Here is a 16,418-nt window from a genome sequence, read left to right on the forward strand (position 1 = left end):
TAAGATTCTATAAACTTGGTAACACGTGACGGGGTAGCCGTGAACCATCCACCTTTTATCCAACACAAAGCTCAGTGACCCCGGTCGTCTTCGTTGCATTCCAAGTCAAGCACACCAACTTCAATTCAAAAAGACTTTGGTCCATGGTCAATGGCAGCCTACTCATTATGCTTTGACTAACGTCGCCTTCGCCAGTCTTCCAGTTCATATCAACCGCTGATGCTCCAGCGTTCAGCAGACCCGCGCTGAGATACACATCATTTCAGAAGCTCTGTTGGTCACTGTCGCAAAACCTGGTTCAAGGCCCAACTTGTGCCGAGTACCGCTGCCGCAGCAAGCCCAACTCATGCTCATTCAGACACTCATTGTCTGATGCCGCCTGCAAAACAGCATCTGTAATGGGAAGCTCGTCTCGCCAACGCAGCAAAGCCGAGAACGTATCCGATCCACCACGGGCAGCCGCGATGAGTACTTTTTCCGTGATTGGAATGTTCGCGCGCAGCAGCATTGATAATACCTGACTTGTCCGCCACCTATTTCCAGCTGCCGCGCACACGAGATCCTCGGAGACAGTTTCTTGTTGATGGTACTCGTTCAGAAGAAAAGCGACGGTGTCTACTTCATCAGCGGCGGCTGCTGCCTCAAGGGCTAGCTCGACTTCCCGAGGTGACGGAGGATTTTGCCGCTTCAAGAGGTAGTCCAACATTTGATCGCCGTACAAACTATTCGCTGCAGCTGCTGCAATGACTTCGTCGGTTATTTTGACTTGGCCCTTATACTGCTCGAGCAGCAAGTCAACAAGGCGGAAATTGAACAATAGACACATTAGTTCCAGGGCCTTCTGCTGTATTTGCAGATTGATTCGCTGAGATGAAAAGAGCATCGCGAGCACATCGTCTGCATGCGTCGCTGAGGCTATCCTGATGAGACTCTCGGTAATATGAATTGTGGATTCAGTACTCTGGTGTACTAGCAAAGTGATTGTTTGCCTGCCACTTTGGGTATTGGTCATGGCCGCCTTAAGCACCTCGTCTGTGAAGATATCCCACTCGCATCGGCATATGAGGAGCACGACCAAGTCATAGCCGCTCTGCTGGTTTGAGGCAGCCACCTTCACAACATTCTCTGAGATTGCGGAACTGCTCTCCTCCCAGTCTAGGAGTACCTCCATCACGCCCGTTCCCTCGAATTCGTTTGCAGCAGCAGCTTTAAACATAGCCTCTTCCAGCTGGTACTGGCCTTTGAACCTCCGCAGAAGGAGCTGTACCACGTCTTTCCCATTGAACTCATTACTTGCAGCAGACAGGATAGCCTCTCCTGCCGTCAAGCAGTTTTTATATCGATCGAGCATTGCGGCAATAGTATTTGCATCACAGTTACTGAATGCTATTGCAGAGCCTTCAGGACCTCTTGCAATCAAGTCTGCCAACTCATTCTCAGTATATACGTGTGACGGGGCTGCAATACGAGTTTGGAGGAACTCAGTTGTGTTCAAGTCATCCGCAAACACATCGTATACCGCGGCAATTGCTCCATGGTCTAATTGAACACGACCACTGTGTCTGCGGAAGAGCAGTGATACCACCTCTCTGCCATAGAAAAAATTGTTAGCTGCTGCATGAACGATTTCGCTGCATACGTTGAATTTGGGCAACTGGTCGACGACTTGAGCGCTGAATAGGCGGCAAATCATAGAAATCAGCTCCGTCCCAAGCGATGCAGGGTCAGACTGGCGTATTATTACGCTCATCGCATCATGGCCGTACTCCTTGTTGGAAGAACAGGCGTTTATCAGATCGTGATCTATCTCCAGGACGTCCTGCCTTTGGGCAAGGAGCTCTATGACTTCCCAGTCAAACATTTTGCAAATCATCAATAGGACAGCCCGCTCCAAGCGTTCTCCGCCACCATGCTGAAGCAATGTCATCATGATATCTTTTTTCGCCCCATTTAGGTCCATACTTGTGAGTAAGTCCAGCGTAATATTGATCACCTGGTGTTCCAGCAGGACCTGAATGACATCGACGTCGAATAGCTGGCACATGTATGAGATCTCTTCTTCGGCCAAGGTCATTTGAGGATGGCGCAAAATGACCTTCATCACTTCCTGGACATGGTTGTCCCCTCTCCCTGCTATGGCCCTAATAACATGTGTCGTGACGTTGATCGCCTCGAACGTATCCAGTATTTTGCGAACAATGCCCGGGCTGAAGTTGATGCAAATCGGAATAGCAAGATGAGACCAATCCTCAACCAAACACCGTTCCAGCAAAACCTCGAGCACTTCTTCCCGCTTTGAGTCCCAGGCTACCGACATGACATTTGCCCCCGTCAAGGTCAATTTCTTCTCTTGACCATCTAAAAACTTGTTGATGACTGCAGTTCCCACACGGCCGCATATGTTGTCCAGAATATCCTGACCTGGCATTTCATGGGTGTTGCACTGGTCAAGAAGAACAGCCATCATCTCATCAGCTGCGGAAGCATTGCGCAAGGCAGAAAGAATCAAGCCAAGAGTCAGCGGGATTTGTCCCTCTTTCTGATGCAGGAGGGTTTGGAAGGCGCTTGGCTCGAGATTTGCGCACATCTCCTCCATGGCCTCATCGTCTACCAGCAGTTCATGACCTAACTTGCTCAGTATCTTGGTCATGATCGCGGTTCCGCTCCCCCTATTCTTTGCCGCAGTGTTGATGACCTTCTGAGTGATAGTAGGTCCGCCAGCATGATGCGTTGTATTGACTAGCTCTGTGAGCTCCGCGAGTCGCCCGCTTTTGGCATCTGCAGTTGCTCGTTTCCCTTGACTGGTCAGCCCCCATCCACGATCCAGCAACATCGACATGATTGCGCCGCCATGGGAGCGGTTCCCGGCAGCGGCTATGAAAACGGATTCGTTGACTTGAGCTTTATGTGAAAGAAGGAGTTTCATCATCTCCTCACCATTATCTTCATTTATCGCTGCCACTTCCATGACCTGAGCCGATACAATCATTTTGTCCGTCTTTCTCTTCAGGAGTATATCCATTACTTCACTCTGACCATGTGTCGCGGCAACCTCGAGAGGCGATGGTACACCATAATCCTTGTACTGCGCGTCATCATATCGTGGCTGAACCTTTAACCACTTGCCAAACATGAAGGATTCTCTCATTTCCTCGAACGCAAAATCGACCAAGCAGCGGATCCCGAATAAAGCTGCCATATGCAATGTGGTGAATCCTTCATGATTGCTGGGCAGATCCAGAATGAACTCGAGCCTATCAACCCATTCTATTCTCTCTGGCGATTTAGCACGGAAGAATCTTTCATGCTGTTTCAAAATTCGGAACTCTGACATCGCGTGGTGAGCATGGACTCCCCAATACTGGGCCGCATAAGGAAGGAAATCGATATTTGGAAGCACTTTTTGCTCCTTGGTTTTGAGCAGATATTCGCAATGCTGCAGCCAGGTGTCTAGGCAGCGATAGGCGAGTGTCGCATGTGCCATCATGTCATCAACAAGGTGCGGATCCTCGCCTCCCTTGCGGAGCAGGAAGTCTTTCACAGATTTGTGCAGCAGACGGACAATACCATCCTGCACAACTACCATAAGTCGACATAGGTCAATATCGTCATGGGTGAAGTTGAGGCGGCTTTCTTCATCCTCATCTGGATAGAGGTCGCAAGCCACAGACAGTTCAGTGACACTGAGCGGCTGTTGGGAGATTGCGACGACGCTCATCATATGCAGAATCATCTTGCTATTCTCACCACTATGGGTTAGTGCCGTATCTAAAAGGTTACGGTATAGAGAGTGCAGGCCACGAGGCATTTCCTTCAAAGTCTTCACGGCAACCCTTGACTGGACGGACTCCAACTCAGTGCACGCTATTCCAACCCAGAGGAACGTTCCTTCCGCCTTATCTTCGAGAATCTCTGCAACCTCTGCTGCAACCTTCTCTGAGTAGCGATTCTTTGTGCTCAATTCTTCGACCTTCGACTTGATCAATAGCTTAAGATCCTTCGCCACTTGGTCGTACTGCGATAAGTTCTGGTTCCTGAAGTGACTCAAATAGCGTCCAATTTCCGGATACGGTCTACTTGTGACAAGGATATGAAGGTGGAAGTCATTTTCCAGATCTGGTCGTTTGAATGTCTGGTTTATTTGTGTCAGAAGCATACCCTGCGATTCGGGCTCGCACTCGTCGATAGCGTCGATGATGCAGTATTTATCGCCGCTGACCACGTCTCTTCCGACATCCATGAGTAGTGACCACAGAGCATCAAAGGACGTGAAGAGACCATCGTGTCTTTCCTGGTACTTTTCGAACAGTAGTTCGATGAGCTCGGGTTGTCCCTTGATGAGCTGGTACAAGAGCACTCGCAAGATCGAGACGGCCGTGCGTCTGTGAGCTGAACTGGAGTCACAAAGGAAATAAGCCAGGGTCTTGAGGTTGTCAAAGTAGGGCTTCTTGGGCAATTCCTCAGCCAATGTGACGACCATGGTCGATTTTCCTGTTCCAGGATTTCCATGCAACCAAAGGACGTTCGAACAGATGTCAGCCTTAGTCTTTACGAACCCTAGGCTGGACCGGGGGGTACTGTCTGTCAAGCCGAGCCAATCTTGAAGCTCTTCAGTATCGAAAATCCAGCTGCATGTGTCTGGTGCTCGCTCGCCTCTGCGACGTTTTAAGTTGCTCTTGTCATCCTCTGGGTCTGACAGGAAGAGGCTGTTCAGGCAGGCTTTCTTCTCCGGGGTCATCTCGCCCCTTGCTGTGGCCCGTTAGAACTTCGTTCGGATACTGGGGTACGCAGCATTGCTTACTTGAGTTGTTGATATGATGCAAGATCCTGGGTTTCAGCGTTGACAATAGCAATTTCGAGTATGCGGCAGCAGTCAGTGCTGCATAGCCCTGCCAGTCTTTAATCTTGTGCGAGTCGGAATAGTCACAAATGCCCCGGACAACCAGGCAAGGGAGTAAATTCATCATTCCGGCTGCTTCCATCTCAAAGCACATAATGTTGAGTTCTTTAGCCAGGCGATCTCGCATCTTGGAGTCTTTCACCACTTGGCTTCCCGAAGCGATTGTCCCATAATGCACCCTAGGGCCCAAGAACTTCCGTGGGTCACGTTTCACCCTCTGCTTTGGATCACAGTTCTTACAGGTGCCGTTTGAGTCTGCACCAGCATCATGAGGATACACCGCATCGAACAAGACATCATTTTCCGGGCCAGGGCAACCAAAGCCCTCCACCAGCTGCGAACGCTTGTCCAAAACCCCCTGCACTAAGGAATAGATGAACCCATCTTTCGACTCGGCCATAGTCGCCTGTAAAAGTGACATATGCGTCAAAAGCACCTGAGGCGGATTATTCAGACTCCCCGTCTGCTCAAACCCACCCCCCTGCAGCGCCTTCCCAAAATCATACTGCACAACACCCCCACACGACCCCGTCGGCTTGCTAACAACCACATCCCCAAGCCGAATATCATGCCCGGACCCAGGAATTCCACCTCCAATACCGACCATCAGCGCGAACCTCAGCCGCGGGAACGTCGGCAGCATCTGCGAAACTACCGTGGTCGCCGAGACAGTCCCGTAGATCCCCGTCGGGAGACAAACAATAACGACATTATGCTCCGCGATTGAACCTAATGCGTACCCGTTGTTGTCGCTTTCTGGCTGTGACAGCGGAACGTGTGTTTCGTCCAGCATGGCTATCGCCGCTGTCATCTCTAGCGGGAGGGCGCAAACCCACCCCACTGTGTAGTCGTCGTGCGAGAGCATAATGTCGAAGCGTTATCTCTAATTATTCACTGGTGTATTCTCCGATAGGTATTTTGAAGGCCCAAGCCGCAAAGGTCTACCACCGCGGCCGGCGTGCTAGTTGTTATAATCTCGCTATTCGTTCCAGCCCCATTACCACAGCATGGTGTGGCGTGCGGACTGCGAGACGAGGCTGAGTCCGACCCTAATGGCTAGACCAGGTGTTAGCCCGCTGCCAGGTGCAGCGGCAGCGTACCATGTAAGCGGTTCGTGTTGATTGGCGCTAGCCCACAGCCACGGGCTAATATTAGTACGTACTTGGACGTTGTCAGCGAGAGAGAGCCCGCGATCCTGTATAAAAGGTAAATGGAGTTATTCTAAACCCTAGGTCCCAGATAATGTCCTCAAACAATTACTAAAAGATGCATCTACTCTCCTCCAATGCCAATTCAGCTTTAAACTCAGAATAAGATATACGCCTTGGACGGGAAAGCTACAAAAAAAAGCAACTATAGGTGTTACAAACAACTCCTTGTTATTGGTCTATGAACCGGCCATTTCAAGAATCACCCATACATATATTCCGCAAATTGCTTGAACTTGGAGCCCTCCTAGTGCACTTGAAGAAACCCACCTGGGGAGATTGAACTCGAGATCGACAAAAACCAAAGCATGGGGAAAGGAAAGGAAATGAAGAGAACAGAGGAAAATAAATCACAATAACGACAGGGGATCCGGGGTGGAATCGACTCTGAGACAATACTCTAGCTCATGTAGATTGCTTCCTGTAGCGAATGTGCGGCTTCAAGGAAGCCGGGTTGGATAGACCAGACCAGCAGATCGGCGAGAAGAAAGAGACCTGGTGGTTAGCTTGAACCAGCCAGGAAAAAAAGGCCAAGCACCAGGATAGGTAGATGTGCATGTGCAGAAGACATGTGAGAATGATTTGCATAGGATCCTGCCTGAATGTATCTTTGATGCAAGAATAAATGAACAGCGGAAATGGAGAGAAAATGACTCGCTCAAACTGAAATCACTGCCACGAACTAATCCAACCAGAAATGATATCCGGAACAAGAGAGAACAAAACAATTCCCGGAAAATGGAGGGGAATAACGACAGATAGAAAAGACAGGGAATTTGGCGTAAGTGGCAGGATATGCATAGACAGCAGTAAAATGCATGCATAGATCGGGACAAGAGATATAAATTTGTTTGTCTTGAGCCCGTCACGTTGTGTGGTTGGCTCAGCAAGTCCGTCACTGACGTTGCGGAGAAGCGATCTATTCAGGGATGCTAGCAAAGGAAGGATCCTTGACACTGCCGCCTGCATCGCCGAGACCGGCGACGGGTCGGTTGTACGACCAACCCTCGAACTGCTGTTGTTGTGTCGAAGAGAGCATGGGTCCGTCGACATATGAATCCTTGGGCATTTCCCGAGTAAACTCGTCGTCGAAGTTCTTGGTGTCGCGAGCATCAGTCTAGAAATCTGTTAGCAACCAGATGCTTGGCTATACCGGGGACCGAGGACGTTGTAACATACCACGTTGGGTCGGAAGCTCGGCTCATACTTCCTCTGAAGCAGCTTGCGCCAGTCGATATTGGCGAAGAAGTGGTGAGACTTGATCTCGGCAGCACCATTGGCACCAAGACGGCGGTTGGGATCACGGTCAAGTAGTCGAGAAAGAAGGTCCCGAGCGGCGGGGGGAACGATGTCGCTACTTGGGAAAGTCAAGGGCTCCTGTAGAATCTTGCGGTACATATCGTTTGTGTTCTCGTCGTAGAATGGTGGCAGACCAGTCAACATCTCGTAGAGAAGTACACCCAGGGTCCACCAGTCGACAGTCTTGGTGTATCCTTGTCCTAGAAGAAGTTCGGGCGCGAGATACTCGGGCGTTCCACAGAAAGCTATAATTATGTTAGTCGATCTGACCTATAGAAATGACATCAGAGTGCCTTACTGTTTGTGCGGTCCTCATCCTTCATGTCAAGCTTACACAGCCCGAAGTCGCAAAGAGCAATATGCCCAGTGTAGTCAAGAAGAATGTTCTCAGGCTTCAGATCACGGTAGATGACCTTGAAGCCGTGCAAGCACTCAAGCGCGCAGAGCAACTCGGCGGTATAGAAACGGGCGCGGTTGACATCGAAGCGCTGTTCCCGCTGAAGGTGGTGGAAGAGCTCTCCACCATTCACGAATGCCAGAACAAAATACAACTTCTCTGGTGATTGGAAAGAGAATTTGAGGGGAACAATGAACGGGTTGTTGATCTGGGCGAGGACTGATCGTTCGGCGAGAGTGTGCGTGACTTCCGATCGCGAGATGATGTGCGCTTTGCGGATGGTCTTGAGGGCGTAAATACGGCCGGTATCCTTCTTCCTTGGGGTTTGTTAGCCGTAGAACTTGACCAATTATTGACTCGGTGAGCACTTACATGACCTGCATGACCTTTCCGAAACTACCCTTACCAACAACCTTTAGCAACTCGAAATCCTCCAGCTTCATGCTGCGAGCCTTATTCTCGACAAACTTGACGCTGATGCGAATTGAACCAGCACCGAATTGAAGGTCGTGCCATTCTGCTCCCAGTTGACCAAGGCTGCGTTCGTTGGCGGCATGCTTTTCGGCAGCCTTCTGGTTGTCTTTCTTGCTCAACTTGGGGTCGTCGACGTAAGGCTGCGCTTCTTCTTCGAATCGCGGGTGCACCTTGACTGCACCTAAGAAGATGTCATCGTTGCGGCCAGCACCTTGGCGAGCGGCAGGGTTGCGGAGGTAAAGTTGGACATTCAACTCGGTTTTACGGGATACGTCAAACTTGAATGCAGTGTTGTCACCGGCCCACAACGGGTTCTCCGGGTTCCCTGAGACAGCATCGACGAACACCTGGTTCTTGTCGAAATCGAGGAGAGCATAGGGAAGGTATTTGGTCGAGTAACGACCGTGGATGGTCGGGGCAGAGTTGATGCCCGAGCTTGTCGACTGGGGTCGAGTGCTCACAAATGAGCTAGACTGGGACTGTGTTGAGTGGGACGACGAGGAGCTGGGGCGCATCCCATAGCCATTTTGAATGTGAGAATTGAAAACTTGTTGGTAATGCTGCGGAAGCGCGAAGCTGCGACCTTCGTGGAGGGTAACGATGAGAATACCAGGCTGGACGGGGGCCACGGGAGGGGAGACGAGTGATTCTGAGGCGGCTTTTTACTGTTAGATACTTATAAAACTTGACTTGGTGTATTCGAGACATACCGATTCCGTTGGAGCTGGCTGACGAAATGCTGGGGGTCGGCGGGGCGACCGGTGTTTCCTCTCCGGATTCACCCTTAATTGTAGATGTGGAGGAAGAGCGTGTGAAGGTTTGTGTTAAAGGAGCAAGGTGCGTTTCCTTGAGTTCTAGATGGTGGTGAGACGACGAGGTTAGTGTGAAGCCACGTAAAGGAGAGGGGGTACCTAGGGGAGATATGGGAGACCAACTAAACATACTTTTGGTGATTTTCCAGGACATGGTGACGAGCGGCGGTCTGGTGTATCAAGGGAGGAGGGGGGATAATCCTGGATAAGAAACGAATTGAAGAAGACCCTGGGGAGTCAAACACAGACCTCGGGGTAAAGAGGAAAGTGGAAAGAGAGCGGAGACAAGATCTGGAATGAGAGGGAAGAAAAGAGAGACGAGACGATAAGGAGGCACGTCTTCGGCGCTGAGTCTGACCGTAAACGAGAAATTGAGATGCAGAAAGACCGCCACAGCCACAGCAGTCAGCAGTACGGAGTAACACACAGCGAAAGGTCGACAGGGACGATCAGGAACTGGCACGAGCGATTGAGGCCCGACAGGGGGGAACAGAGGGAAGGACAAGTCCGAGGAATGGGACAGACGCAGAGGTGACAGTATGCAAGAAGTCTAGAGAAGCATATCTAGAACTTCAACAGGAGGAGTTGCAGGGGACAAGTAATCAGACAGAGATCGAGTCACGGAGAGAGTTTGAACTTGATGGAGGCTGAAGCACTTGAAGAGGGGAAATCGACGGCTTTCCCGAACAAGAGAGACAAAGAGAGGGGAACACTGAGTGGCTGCGCTGCCTGTCATTGGATGGCCACCGGAGTGTTGCCTGGGAGCCTGAGAAAGGTGGCAAGTATGGCCAGAATTCTCAGGCAGAGGTACCACAGGGGCTGTGCGGAACCTGCCAAGCACAATCAACCGGTGCACAGCCACCACCCACAAGTCGGAAATGCGGTTGACTCCAGGTTGGGGGCTGCTGCCGCGACAGTGAGCTTTCTCAACTGAGTGAGCACTGACAATTCACTGAGACCAAGAATTCATAGCCAACCACAACCAAACAACCCAACCCTTGTCCACCATCTTCGTTCAAAAGTTTCCTATTTAGGCGATCCGTCCAGCCCTACGAACCATATCGCCGTCTGACCTGCGAGGTGCATCTCCACTTAGTCAGCTGCGGAGACATCAAGCATCCCTTTGTCTGAACAGCGGCGGTCATCAACCCCATTATACCCCTGAACACGCCCGATTTAGCCCTCTATCCTTACTGGAGGGCGCGTTCAGTTCGTCGCAACGGATCCGGGAACAGCGGAGGATGAAAGGCCCCCGGGATCGATGGGTGTAATACGAAAGAAGACCGCTACGCGCGGTACAGAGGCAGGCACCAAATATCATTGCGATGTCTGCTCTGTGGACGTGACGTCGACTGTAAGTTACTTGAGGAATTGCTGAAGGGTGATATTGTTTTGCGCTGAAATGGCTTTATCGATTTTGCTAACACTATGCCGTCATTAGGTTCGCATATCATGCGCCCACCCCTCCTGCCATGAATACGATCTATGTGTCCCCTGTTTCGCCGCCGGAGAGAAATCAAAAAATCACGACCCGTCTACGCATCCGTTCCAAGTTATAGAACAAAACTCCGTGCCTATCTTCCAGGGTGATTGGGGCGCCGACGAGGAGCTCCTGCTCTTGGAAGGCGCGGAGATCTATGGGTTAGGTTCGTGGGCCGATATCGCGGACCATATCGGAGGGTATCGAACAAAAGAGGAAGTCCGCGACCATTACTTGAGCACATATGTCGACAGTCCCAACTTCCCTCTACCTGAGCGCGCCGATCCGGATGATACGCGTCTCCAAGACTCAATCTCTAAGGAAGAATTCCAGTCTCGGAAGAAAAGACGCATTGAGGAACGTAAAGATGCAGCCAAGGCAGCTCCTCCAACCACACCGAAGCAGAAGCCGACGGCCAGTGTACCGGCTTGTCACGAGGTTCAAGGTTATATGCCGGGACGACTGGAGTTCGAAACAGAGTTCTTGAACGAAGCCGAGGAAGCTGTACAGCACATGACCTTCGAGCCCGGTGCAGGCGAGACCATCAACGGTGAGACCGATGCGGAGATGGAGTTGAAGATGACGGTGGTCGACATCTACAACACGCGCCTCACAGCCCGAACAGAGCGCAAGAAGATCCTATTCGAACATAACCTCCTCGAATACCGCAAGAATACGGCCATCGAGAAGAAGCGCACAAAGGAAGAGCGAGACTTGTTAAACAAGGCCAAGCCCTTCGCGCGAATGATGAACCAAAGCGACTTTGAAGAGTTCAACAAAGGCCTAGAATATGAGCACAACCTCCGGCTAGCCATTTCACAACTACAGGAATGGCGGCAGATGGGCATAGGCGACCTAAAGGGAGGAGAGAAATATGAGCAAGAGAAACAGCAGCGCGCTCAGCGCCTCGTGCCCCAAGGCTCATTCGACCGATTTGCCAGCACACGCCCCAAGCAAAACCAACAGCCCGAACAGCCGTCCGCCGCCAATCAACTCACCACCCCAGAGCTGCCTCTCCGATTACAAAAAGCCGCCGGGACACCGACGAAAGCACCTGAACCCAGTGTCCCCCTCAACGACTTTGACCGTGCATTTGCCGCAAACGGCGACGGCGCAGCAACGCCTCAATCAGCTAAGACGAAGTTCGTCATACAGCCTTTGAACGGAGTCATTCCTTGGAAGCTGGAGAGTGAAGGCGCGCCGGACCTTCACCTCCTCACGAAAGAGGAGATTGAGCTCTGCGACATTCTGCACGTCCAACCGAAGCCATACCTGGTAATCAAGGAGACACTGCTCAAAGAGTCAATGAAAGCGGGCGGAAATTTGAAGAAGAAAGATGCGCGCGCTCTCTGCAAGGTAAGTCTAATCATGTAACATCACGTCGCAGACACAGCTAACAGGCTACTCACGCAGATCGACGGCAACAAATCAAGTCGGATATTCGATTTCATGGTGCATAGCGGGTGGATAAATAAGGGTTAGCCAAATCATCTTTGGCTATTTGGGTTTTGTTTTGTTGGGTTAGATAAGGTTGTTTGTTCTACTGTATATAAGTACAGGGGGAGGAGAGGACGGAGTGGGGAGTTGTAGGCGTTGAACCAACACGAATTGTTACGAGTACAAACTACTAGTTCTGGACGGAGTATGAATTAGATTCTTTTTTCTGACGCACTTGAATATACTTGATCCATGGTCGAAGAACTTAGTGTGTAGATGCCGGTGTTGCGTTCTAAAAATATATATCTTCCCCAGACAACCCTTCTGTCACTGAATGAACGGGTCCTTCTCCGCACCATCCCAACCTCGGCAATCCAATTCCACCCCCCGCCAGCTCAATTCCAAGTTAGCTAAAGCAAATGAACATGCCAAAATACTCTACCTCACTAGTCCTCCTCCCTCCAAGCTCCTTTCCAAATGCGGAATCAATTAATCTACCTCCCCTCCCACCAACCATGTCCCAATTCAAAACACCACCCCCCTCGCCTCAATACAGCAAACTCACCTTCCCCTCCCCCAATAACTCCATCCTCCTCGTAACCCTCTCCCGACCCAAAGCTCTAAACAGCATAAACTCCGCCGGCCACGCAGAATTACATCGCATATGGGAATGGATGGACGATGAGCCGTCAATACGCGTGGGGGTTATAACGGGGGAGGGGAGGGCGTTTTGCGCGGGGGCTGATTTGAAGGGTATCTTATCCACCTTCTCAATCCTTTCCTTGTTTCTCGGTATCTTGATATCTTGATATATGAAATATTAGCTAATTCGTATATATGGTGATAGAATGGAACGCCAGCGTCTCCAGCAACACAGACCGAAACCTTCCACCCAGTTCCGGATTCGGCGGCCTGTCCAGGCGTAGCGGCAAAAAACCCATTATCGCAGCTGTAAACGGGCTCTGTCTAGGCGGCGGGTGCGAAATGATCACGAACACAGATATAGTCATCGCCTCAGAGGGTGCATTCTTCGGGTTCCCCGAGGTCCAGCGGGGCGTCGTTGCATGGGCAGGCGCATTACCGCGGATTGTACGGACGATAGGGAAGCAGAGGGCTATGGAGATGGTGCTTACGGGGAGACGAGTGAGTGCGCGGGAGGCGGAGAGGTGGGGGTTTGTTAATGAGGTTGTTGCGGGTGGGGATGGGGATGGGGAGGTTGTGAGGAGGGCGATTGAGGTTGCGGGGGTTATTGCGGGGAATAGTCCTGATGCTGTGATTGTTAGTCGGGAGGGGGTGAAGATGGGGTGGGAGGGGTTAGGGGCTGAAGAGGCAAGTAGGTTGCTTGCTGAGGGGTGGGAAAAGAAGTTGAATGCTGGGGAGAATATCAAGGAGGGTCTAAAGGCTTTTGTGGAAAAAAGGAAGCCAGTATGGAAAGAGAGTAAGCTGTAGATGTCAACTATACAGTCTCTACAATATCTACAAGACCAACACAATGAAGATCAACGAGATTAAGTCGTTATTCATTAGCTTAGTGCTCTGCATCTAAGCAATTACATACAATCGTAACGCTAAACCGAAAATTCATAGTACATAAACCCGTGATTCGCCATATCCCATGCACATTCAAGTTCCGTCCAGCGGTCAGACATGTTCAACGTCGTTTGGAAAGAAACTCGCCCGGGGACCTTCATATCCGTGCTCGAGTCGGACTTCATAGCAGGTAAGTTTGGGTTCGAAACGAGATAAGAAAGGGAGGTAGTGTTGTGCTTGCGACAACTGATGGGGTGTTGATCCTACTTGGACTCTTGCTGAACGGTCCTCACACGTTCAAAAACGTGGGAGTACAGTGGGTGGTCGGTCTCGAGGCCGGTCAGGCTCTTGGTAGCCTCATCGGCCGACTGTTCCTTGAGAAGTTTGGCAAGGTCGGCACTTTCCTCGTCACCGTCAACATTTTGGAAGCGCAGGGCCTGCTCAATAGCACCAAGGAGAGCATCAAACTTCAGTCCACGCTCGGCAAGCTGAGCTGCAGGGCCGATGAAGCGTTCCTCGCGGGAGAGCTTCCGGAGTGGAGCACGACCCACACGTTCGACTCCATCCTCGAGGTATGGATTGGCGATACGGCCGACGATCTTGTCGACATATTCCTTCTGCTCCTTTTCTGAGATACCGTGCTTGTTGATGATCAAAGAGGCGGTCTCGTCAAGGACATTGTGGACAGTCTCGCGGATGTAGTCGTCCTTGAGGGCATCGGCGATAGTCTTCTTGCCGGCAAGGCGGCCGTAGTAGGCGGTCGTGGCGTGTCCGGTGTTGACGGTGAAGAGCTTGCGCTCGATGTAGGGGTCGAGATTGTCTACCCAGTGAATAGCATCAATTTTGGGAATGTCGACACCGGCATTCTTGAATGGTGTCTGCTCAACAACCCACTCCCAGTACTTCTCAATGCGGACATTGAGTCCGTTGTTAGGGGGCTGGTTGGGGACAATGCGGTCAATGGCACAGTTGGCGAAAACGGCACGGTCGTCAAGATTCTCAAGAGAGGTCTTCTTCTCAATGTGTCCGCGGAGAGTGCTCGTGGCGTTGATGGCGTTTTCGCAAGCAATGACAGTCAAAGGAGTCTTCTTCTCACGAGACTCGAGACCCTTTGCAATGACAGGAGCGATGAACTGAAGAACTCTGGGGCCGACAGCGCAGGTGACAATGTCGGCAGTAGCAATCTCCTTGACCACTTCAGATTCATCGGACTTGGAGTTGAGGGCACGGTAGTTGTCGATGGTCTTGGTATTCTCGCCGTCTTCGCTGATCTCGGTGATATCGTAGGTGGGGGTCTTCTGGATAGAAGAGATGAGGTCGTCGACAACATCGACAAAGACGACTTCGTAGCCAGCTTCGTGAAGGAACTCTCCGACGAAGCCACGGCCGATATTACCACCACCGAAGTGAATTGCTTTGAGATCGCTCATGATGAAGTCCTATGCAGAGACTGGAGAAGTAGTGTTGGTTTGAAGAAAGGTAGGTAGATGTGAGGATATTATAGACAGGAGGAGTTGGTAGTTGAGAGTTGGTTGGAGGATGTGTTATGGTGAGGGAAGCAACTCGAAGCCGAGGGGTGAGGGGTATTATATAGCTGGCGGACAAGAACACAAGAGGCAGCCAAACAAGGAAGGCACGACGGAAGGGTACAGAAACAATGATCATCAAGTGGACCGGTGAGTCGAAAGAGAAGTGAGGCCCAATGATGGAACAGATTGGAAAAGCTGCAGGCTGAGTCCGTTGCAAATGCAGCCATGATTGTGGCTCCGAGTGGGGATATAACGTATTGCATCAATGCGCCCTCCCTGATTAGCCCCAGCTATAGTAAGACTAGTCCGTCGCGTTAGCAAATCTACTAAGAGTACATTAATATTTGAGCTACGAATAGTTCCTTCATTCTCAACACGACTCCTGTCTGGTCATGCTCGCCGCTTGTACAACATTCCCAGCGCTGGCGGCCTGACGGAAGTAGCAACCGTCTATCCGAGAGTACCGACAGGGGACACTGTACCCTGACTGTCTATTGCCTGTTGCTAGACATATAATGACGTTCAGTTCCTGGGAACCTCCTGATAATGATGTGAGCCCCACCGTTTGATACCCTGTTTTGGCTAGAGCTGGGCCAGAATCACAGGCTCGAGGCCCCAAAAGAATGGTGATTGAAGTCATGTTTGCCCGTGGTCGAGACTCTGTAACGTCATCGCGGCCTGCCCTCCGGTTCCACATGTGACATAATTGCTGCCTCAGGCTGCCGCTGATATCACTGCCATACCCCGACAAATCCGCTGTCATTCCCTGTTGGCTGAAGAATATAGCCTCAATTATTGACTGGAACTCTTCTGCTATGCCATCTCAAAAGGCGCAACGCCAGCAAACACCGCTTGGGCCTTGCAGTACCCCTCGGCGACAAACCACTGCAGCGCTCTTTGACATGCATTCCGGGGTCTTTTGTGGGTCCTGTTGACTCTCCATTTTGTAGAGTCGCAGCCAATAGCGAAACAATGTACGCGCTCTTCAGGCCACTGTACACGGGCCCGTCCGAAGCCAGTTGGACCTCAACTCCATCGCAAGTCCCGGCGCCGTTTCTGTTCGCTTCGTCGCATTTCTCTGGTCTTCTCTGAATAGCTTCATGTTTTCCCAGACTCGTCTCGACCATTCTATGTGCACCCAAATCCCCATCGAATCCCTATTACCAGGCACACAAACAATGAAGCCCAACGTCCGCCCATACCGCAGCCCGTGCCCGCCGCGCAGCTCGGCTGTCCTCGGCCAATCCCATCATGAGACGGACATTCATCCCCGAAACATTCCGCGCCGTTGATAGCCTCACTTCACGACCACGCAGGTCTGCGCGCTTGCATGCTCCCATCGTGGCCCTTTC

The 16,418-nt window shown here is 51.2% G+C and overlaps 5 protein-coding genes across 5 annotated transcripts; 2 read left to right on the forward strand and 3 right to left on the reverse strand.

Annotated features, from left to right (window-relative positions):
• Positions 1 to 116: 116 nt before the first annotated feature.
• BDV14DRAFT_53210 (uncharacterized protein) lies at positions 117 to 5,866 on the reverse strand. The gene is made up of 2 exons (XM_073776973.1): positions 4,802 to 5,866; positions 117 to 4,749 (listed from the first exon to the last, which is right to left on the reverse strand). Exons 1-2 carry the CDS (start codon positions 5,763 to 5,765, stop codon positions 299 to 301), a joined length of 5,415 nt encoding a protein of 1,804 aa, XP_073628565.1. The 5' UTR covers positions 5,766 to 5,866; the 3' UTR covers positions 117 to 298.
• A 995-nt stretch (positions 5,867 to 6,861) lies between these two features.
• BDV14DRAFT_53216 (serine/threonine-protein kinase) lies at positions 6,862 to 9,355 on the reverse strand. The gene is made up of 6 exons (XM_073776974.1): positions 9,223 to 9,355; positions 8,989 to 9,132; positions 8,177 to 8,936; positions 7,706 to 8,121; positions 7,288 to 7,652; positions 6,862 to 7,225 (listed from the first exon to the last, which is right to left on the reverse strand). Exons 1-6 carry the CDS (start codon positions 9,242 to 9,244, stop codon positions 7,028 to 7,030), a joined length of 1,905 nt encoding a protein of 634 aa, XP_073628566.1. The 5' UTR covers positions 9,245 to 9,355; the 3' UTR covers positions 6,862 to 7,027.
• Positions 9,356 to 9,978: 623 nt separating this feature from the next.
• On the forward strand, positions 9,979 to 12,320 carry adaB (chromatin-binding transcription regulator ADA2). The gene is made up of 3 exons (XM_073768575.1): positions 9,979 to 10,444; positions 10,532 to 11,926; positions 11,984 to 12,320. The coding sequence occupies exons 1-3, from the start codon at positions 10,352 to 10,354 to the stop codon at positions 12,050 to 12,052; spliced, it is 1,557 nt and encodes a 518-aa protein (XP_073628567.1). The 5' UTR covers positions 9,979 to 10,351; the 3' UTR covers positions 12,053 to 12,320.
• A 202-nt stretch (positions 12,321 to 12,522) lies between these two features.
• Positions 12,523 to 13,456, forward strand: BDV14DRAFT_199701 (enoyl-CoA hydratase/isomerase family protein; the record flags this gene model as incomplete). The annotated part of the gene is made up of 2 exons (XM_073773339.1): positions 12,523 to 12,799; positions 12,855 to 13,456. The coding sequence occupies 2 exons, from the start codon at positions 12,523 to 12,525 to the stop codon at positions 13,454 to 13,456; spliced, it is 879 nt and encodes a 292-aa protein (XP_073628568.1).
• A 172-nt stretch (positions 13,457 to 13,628) lies between these two features.
• BDV14DRAFT_53272 (mannitol-1-phosphate 5-dehydrogenase) lies at positions 13,629 to 15,201 on the reverse strand. The gene has a single exon (XM_073776975.1). It carries the CDS (start codon positions 14,965 to 14,967, stop codon positions 13,801 to 13,803), a length of 1,167 nt encoding a protein of 388 aa, XP_073628569.1. The 5' UTR covers positions 14,968 to 15,201; the 3' UTR covers positions 13,629 to 13,800.
• Positions 15,202 to 16,418: the final 1,217 nt, after the last annotated feature.

The sequence above is a fragment of the Aspergillus stella-maris genome (genome assembly GCF_047715825.1).
Source record: "Aspergillus stella-maris strain CBS 113639 unplaced genomic scaffold BDV14scaffold_24, whole genome shotgun sequence".
NCBI lineage: Eukaryota > Fungi > Ascomycota > Eurotiomycetes > Eurotiales > Aspergillaceae > Aspergillus > Aspergillus stella-maris.